Here is a 7,398-nt window from a genome sequence, read left to right on the forward strand (position 1 = left end):
GTTTGGTGATTTAAATGATGCTGTTGGGGAATTTATGATGAAATGAAGATAATCCTTAAACCCACTACGAGTTGGGTTCCTGTCGGGGGCCACTGCTTAGCCTTATTTCAGAGATCCTTTGCAACGCAACGCGGACACGGTGATCCCCCGGAGTCTCGGAATCTTCAAACGCCTTCCGAATCCTGCACTGCGAGCCCTCAGCGGGTGTTCGTGCCAGCTCGAGCCATCCGGTTCCCGTCAGCGTTCCGCAACAGGATAGGGTAATTGGCCCCCACCGGAGCCAATTCTCCGCCCGGTGGGGGGGGGGGGGGGAGCCCCAGGGAGATAGAAACTAACTCTCGCGGGAGGTTTGAACCGTAGGCGATTGTAGTGTTCATTATTTCCTCGTTACGCTCACTGCATCCGCGTTCGGCACATAAAAATCATCCGCTTCGTCGCCCGGCCCGGCCCGGCCCGGAACCCAAATCCAAGCCCCGAATCCGGGCGAAATCAGACACCGGAACGAACGAATCGAACACCGGAATGGCCACCGGGTTTTCGGGGGAGTGAAATTAAACCGTCAAACCGACGACGACCGGGACCTGCCGGCCGATCCATCCCATCCGGTGGCCCGATCTGTTCTGTCTGTGTTTGCCGGATCGCTCAATAATGAAACACATTTCGCTGCTTCATCAATATTTGAAAGAATGTCAAAATTAAATTGGATTTCCGCTTCCAACGACCGACTGGGGTGGGGCGAGGGGTAGCGGTGGCGTCCTTTCTCGATTTCATTCGGGCACCGACGGAATCAGGAAGTCGGCTGGCCGGCTTCTCGCGCACCGCGCACAGGATCTGCTACCTGATTGAGCCACAGGAAGGATGTGCGCGAATTGGACGTCGGCTTGCCGGTTACTCGAGCCGTTAGATCTGTCGCCGAAAAGTGAGCCGCCGGCACCGAGCACCGAGTGAGCCCTCGGGGCCCTGATGGATCGTTTTCCACCGGGCGCCCTTTTCCCAGACGGCGTACGACGGCGAAGACACGCAACGCCCGAGGCGGCCCCAGGGCCGGAAATGCTGGGAAAACGTCTGCCCTTTCAGAGAGTCGGCGGGCACCACAATAGGGGCAGCCGGCTTTTTCGAACTCCTGGTTCTCGGTTCTCGATGATATTTCGATTATCTTCACTGTGGTGTCGCTGCTGGGGAGCCACCAGCTGTGGGAACCACGGCTACCGCCAGCGATAACGACAAATTAATCCTTGTTCCGGCACCCGTACACCGGATGGCATGGCGTTTCGATGACGTACTGGTCCACACTAGCGGCGGGTCGTCGGGTCGAGTGGCGAAAAGTTTGCCTGCGTAGCGTAGCCATCAATAGAATCAATTTTCGGGACCGAGTCGACTGTCAGTAGTGCCAGTAAAAGATCATAAGGAGGGTCAACGTGTGCCTTTTGCAGGCTACTTCCATGAACCCTCCAAACATCAACAAGCTGCTGTTTAGGTGAGATTCTGAGTAAGGTACTGCGGAGATGCACCTTAAAAACATCGGATATTCCCTGGGATCACCACAACATTATCAAACCATTTCAGTTGTTTGAAGGTTTTTGCTTTCTTCAACTATTTATGAAATATTCCTAAATACGGATAATATTCGACAGTGAAAGTTATTAGGCTACAAGAAGCCAACTGAAATAACTATTTAGCAAGCTTTTCGAATAATTTACACTTCATAAAGAACAACTTTTAAAGCACACTTTTTTTTGTTTTTTTCGAGCATATAAAATTGTTCACGACAAACAAATAATCGTCATGTTTGCTGTATTGTACATTTGTTAAACGTTTCCAGGCTTTCAAGTCGATTCAGTCCGCACACTGTTGCCGATTAGTAACACTCGTTAGAAGTAACGACTGCAATATCAGCTAATAGTTATCGGGTAAGCTGATAACTAAGAATGTAGCTGATACTGGTCAGCGTTTATATACGATCGGTATCGGTGGCTGCAGAAGTCGAACGAAGCAACGGTTTAATTTGATAACACAACCTCTTATAGGTATTTATGAAAGTGTTAATTGACCAGAAATCGATTTATACTCTACGCAGCTTATTGTTTCGGCAACAGTAAGTTTAATTAGCTTCAGGCTAGTCCAACCAATGTTGTTCCACCCAATAACCCTTATCCACCGTGCACCGTGGAACGGACACGAAACCTATATAAGTTCCATTATGGCTGTGAGGTATGGCTATTCTAGTACGGCCGTTCAGAAACGATGAAGCCGATCGTAGTGTTCGTTCTTGCAGTGACATGCGCCATCGTGGGGGAAGTGCACGCGCAGCCGCGCATGATCGGTGGTATGGACACCAATATCAAGGATTATCCCTTCATGGTCCATTTCACTTACTTCGGTGATCCAGTGGGCAACGGGGTCGTCCTCAGCGACAAGTGGATCCTTAGCGGGGCGATTGTCGTCCTCGGTACGCCAGCCTCCGCGTACCTGGTGCTACTCGGCTCGAGCGACTACAGGAACGGTCCGCAAAAATTCCAAGTCGAAAGAAACTTTCCGCATCCCGAGTACGTGGGGTATGACAACAATATTGGGCTGTCGAAGCTCGCCCGGCCAATCAAATTCAGCAACGTAGTGCGGCCCATCCAAATCGCCACCGACAGTCCCGACTACATCCGGCTGACAATGGTGTCTTTCGGCCGAAATGACCGCGGTACCACGCACTTGCAGAAAGCCGAATTCGATATGTCCGTCGATCCGGTTTGCATTGGCAAACTGAAGGAGTACGAAGCGAAGCAAGTCGTCGAGGTGGGCCACGGCTACTGTGTGACGTCACCAGGTGGTCGCGGGGGACATTACTTTACCGACATTGGTGCCCCGGTTGTTTCGGGCTCCAGTAAACTGTACGCGTTGTTCTCGTTCTCCGAAGGCCCGGGAGGCATCACTGAAGTGTCGGTGGCCACACGGATCCTTCCGTACAAGGAGTGGATCGACAAGACAATGTCCAGGTTCCCCTAAGCACGGCACGCGGCGTTAGTTACTTCAATCTTAAAACGAATAAAGTTCACTTGAGTTCACGTTTAAATGGAATTTTCGTCGTTACCAGATTTAACCGCTTGATTTCACTGAACACGATAGCGAATAGTGTTAACTGTAACTGTGTTGATGGTCTTACATATGATCATTGGAAATCCTCTTCCTTACTGTAGAGTAAGCAGTTCATGATCATCTACCACAGTGTCTAGCGTATTTCGTTGGACTTCTCGGAAGTTGTTGATCAATGTTACGATAAATCTACGCCTTAGAAGATGATCCAGTCACTAATTTGTTTTGGGTAGCATAGCCGGTCCACAAGACGATGTCGATTAACGGCTAGCGCATCCGAAAAAAAAACAAAAAAAAAATTTCAATCGGCTGTAATTTTTAAAGCGCTTCTAAAACTGGACTTAATAAAGTTAAGATTGCTAACAAAATCAGTTATATCAGAACTCCGGCCTCGTGAATATTCCAACAATGTTCTAAAACAAAAATTCCATGTACAAATTTTAAAGCGTGATTATGAGAGGTTTTGTCCTTTCCGTTTATCAACTGTTAGAGTTCACAGCTCCAAGTCAATGATAATTTGAGTTGCAACGTAAAATATACTGATGATACTAAACATGTACACTCCGTTATATGACCTTATTGATGCCTTAGTCTTATGGCTTTATTTATAAAATAGTTCAACGCAACGCTACCTACGAAGTGTATGTAAATTTCAGAAAAATGTTGAGTTTTTCGTGACGCTTGTAACACATCTACCGAGCCAAATGTAAACAAGGTGGAACAAATCTCGCTACGTATATATATGAAGTAGTTTCACACCGTGCATTGGAGTCAAAGTGTCAATTGAAGAAGATGAAGTCCACTCTACTGTTCGCTGTTGCAGTGGCCTACGCCTTTATCGGTGAGGCTCAGGCCCAAGATCGCATGGTCGGTGCATCTGATACAACGGTCGAAGAGTACCCGTTCATGGCGGCCATCACTTTCCACCGCGATCTGGTCGGAAACGGAGCAATTATAAACATGAAGTGGATCCTCACCGCAGCCATCACAATCATCGGCACCCCTGCGTCCGCGTTCGATGTCCGGGTGGGTACGAGCGACTACAAGAACAACCCGAAAGTGTACCAAGTGAAGCGAAACTACCCGCATCCTGAGTGGGTAGGATACGACTTCAACATCGGCTTGGTACTGCTGGCGAAGGAACTGGACTGCAGCCCAACAGTGCAGCCCATTCGGCTTACCACCGAGGATCCCGAGTCGATCCAGCTGACGATGGTGTCCTACGGGCAGAACGAGGCAGGAACTTCACATTTGCAGAAAGCGAACTTTGACATGACCAGAAGTGCATCTTGCTACAACAAGCTTGAGGACTTCTTATCGAAAGAGGTGGTCGAGACTGGCACGGGATACTGCATGTCTTCGCCAGATGTAACCAAGAAAGGGCACTACTACACGGATCTGGGAGCTCCGGCCATTGCCAAAAACAAGCTCTACGCCCTATTTTCGTTTTCGGAACACACTGGAGGCATCACCGAAGTGGCCGTGGCTACTCGTGTCTTTCCATACATTGACTTCATCTCCCAAACGACGAATCGATACAGTTAGCTGTATGGCCAACCAGATGGCCAAACGTAATAATCCTAAAAATGAACAAAATAAATCGATTCCAGGATCTGCTTGAAGCTAGGTTTGACTTCATATTTCTTGTCCATGCCACTGACTGGGTGCTGCTACGTTGCGATTCTGCACACCTTTTTGCTAACAAAGAGTACGCCTAATAACATCGTCGAATCCACCCAAATACCAGACCTTACAAAATAGGGACGAGATAATTCGTTAACAATTCGGTACAACAAATGGAGGACATATTCAAACCAATTGCACGATACATGTAAGGTTTCTTCATTCTATTTCTGTAAAAACTGTTTGAATTTGCAACGCAGGGTACACGTATAGCGAAACACTTGGAACTAATTCTATGATCATTTATGTTCTGACTGACTACATTTCATGCCGTTTATTTACAGTACTCTTTTATGGTTGCCACAGTCTTGAAAAAAAGAGGTCTAATTGCTGATGAGGCCATCATCATTAATCGATCGATCATTACTGGGACCTTAGCGTTATCCTGATTCCAGTTCATCCTCACAACATGTTGTTGGGTACGACGGACCATTAACAAGCGCAGTTCAACAAGGGTGTCGACCTCGAGCAAGGAAGGAACTTCAGTATAGCGGATATGACTACAACATACAACTACAACTGACATACAATTAGCCTGAAGAAGGTCCGGATGACCATGCTATGTGACGCTGCTGGTACTTTTGCTTTTCAGACAGCAGCTTTTCAACGTTCAGGGCAAAGATGTACCAAGATTGGAAACAATCATAGCATCGAAGAGGTCTTAAGTGATAATAAAAAGTAAATTTAAAATTATTGTTGTGTTGTTAAATGAAAAACGAAGCTACGTTCATCATGTTCTGGTGATACATTCAATGACAGTCCCATCCTCTTTCACTTGTCTTAGATGTAATCCAAACGAGCGAATATATGCCTTGCCCTCTCTAGAACTATTAACGTCTCAGACAAATGAACTAAAATTTTGAATAAAAAATTTGAAATAAACTATGAATTGAACGTATGAAATTATATTTCAAAAACCCAGTGTTTTGGAAACATTCGCATAACCTCAGCGACAGTACAGGGAAAACTTGTACTAACATGCTTAGTTTCCTCATGTTTTCCATAATTATAAAATAAAACAGAGCAAAACATTGTAAGACAATTTGATACAACACCTAACTCACATAAGCAACAGAGTCAACAACAACATCAGCCAGCATGTTGGGCCATTGGTGACGCCTGTAACATATCGACCATACCCAATGTGAAACAGGTTGCCACTAATCTCGGGAAGCATATATAAAGGCTCCACGCCGTGCATTGGCGCCAAAGTGTCAAATGAAAAAGATGAAGCCGATTCTACTGTTTGCTATTGCGGTGACCTTCGTTGGTCTAACTCAAGCGCAGGAGCGTATGGCGGGTGCCACTAACACAACGATTGACAAGTACCCGTTCCTCGCCGCCATATCTTACGCCAACTCCGGTCTGGTAGGTTGTGGAGCCATACTTACGGATCGGTGGATTTTAACTGCAGCCAGCGTTATCATCGCGGAACCTGCCAACTTCTACCTAGTGCGGGTTGGCACCAGCAATTTCAGGAAGGGCGCTACACGATACCGCGTCATAAGTAAAATCAGCAGTTTCAATTACAACGGGTACGACTCTAACCTTGGAATGGTCAAGTTAGTGCAGCCATTGCGTTTCGGTCGCACTATACAGCCGATTCCGATCGCCACGTGTTGGCCCGACACGGTTCAGGTGACAATGGTGTCCTTCGGACAGAATGAAGGGAACCTAAAAGGTGGGCCACTGCAACGAGCAGATCTGGAACTCACCATCAAGCCCGACTGCTACAAGAAGCTTACCAACAAACAGGCACAGGAGGCCGTTAAATCTGGATACAGTTACTGTGTACGATCGGCGGATCGCAGGCCCAAGGGACATTACCTGACAGATGCTGGCGCTCCGGCAGTTGTGCACAATCGTCTCTACGGCATTTTCTCGTACACGGAAAACAAGGGTGGCATCGCAAAAGCATCCGTGGCCACACGTGTTCCCGATTTCCAGACCTTTATCCAGGGAACTATCGACATGGACCCGTGAGTTACTCGAGGAGCAGAGGAAACAACTCTACCAACAATTGTCAAATAAAACTGCTTAATGGCATCGATTTCTCCGGAACGGAAGTTTTAAAATTATATTTCTCTAAAGAGCGCAATAATTTGTTCTTCGCTCATCGGAACATTGAAGAACTAATGAGGTTGTACGTTCGGAGCATAAAGTTCGCTCGTATGGTGCAATATCTTCTTCGTGTTGTGTCGAGAACACACGCTCCAATCGCATTGAAATGCATAACCGGTACATTTAGCAGTGTCCTCCAGGTTCCGTACGGGTTCGGTGGCTTCACGTAAACGATCGTTTTAAACCTTAAATGCCCTGGGAATGTTAAAGTAATAATAATAGTAAACTTGAATAATTATACCACTGTCTTGTGCCTGCAACTTCACCAGCCCTGCGAAGTGGCCACGAACCTGGGCCGCCCCAAACACTTCCGGTCAGGGTAATAGGTAATTGTACGCCTGTTTTTTGTTCTTCCTGCTTCACGCTCCGGATACGAGGAAATTAGAGCACTTACCGACGGTGTGCTGCGTGACCTGACTCCAACAGCAGGATGTTGGCCCTCGGGCACGATCATTCAACGACCCTCGGCACGCTACCGGAGGGGTTCGCTGTATTTAGCGTTCGATGAAA

At 47.2% G+C, this 7,398-nt stretch overlaps 3 protein-coding genes across 3 annotated transcripts; all 3 read left to right on the forward strand.

Annotated features, from left to right (window-relative positions):
• Nucleotides 1–2,244: 2,244 nt before the first annotated feature.
• Nucleotides 2,245–2,997, forward strand: LOC128266924 (trypsin-2-like). Its single transcript, XM_053003714.1, has one exon. The coding sequence runs from the start codon at nt 2,245–2,247 to the stop codon at nt 2,995–2,997; it is 753 nt and encodes a 250-aa protein (XP_052859674.1).
• An 879-nt stretch (nt 2,998–3,876) lies between these two features.
• LOC128266925 (trypsin-1-like) lies at nt 3,877–4,629 on the forward strand. Its single transcript, XM_053003715.1, has one exon. The coding sequence runs from the start codon at nt 3,877–3,879 to the stop codon at nt 4,627–4,629; it is 753 nt and encodes a 250-aa protein (XP_052859675.1).
• A 1,365-nt stretch (nt 4,630–5,994) lies between these two features.
• Nucleotides 5,995–6,750, forward strand: LOC128266926 (chymotrypsin-1-like). The gene has a single exon (XM_053003716.1). The coding sequence runs from the start codon at nt 5,995–5,997 to the stop codon at nt 6,748–6,750; it is 756 nt and encodes a 251-aa protein (XP_052859676.1).
• The last annotated feature ends 648 nt before the right edge of the window (nt 6,751–7,398 follow it).

Source organism: Anopheles cruzii, chromosome 2, assembly GCF_943734635.1.
Source record: "Anopheles cruzii chromosome 2, idAnoCruzAS_RS32_06, whole genome shotgun sequence".
Taxonomy (NCBI): Eukaryota; Metazoa; Arthropoda; class Insecta; order Diptera; family Culicidae; genus Anopheles; species Anopheles cruzii.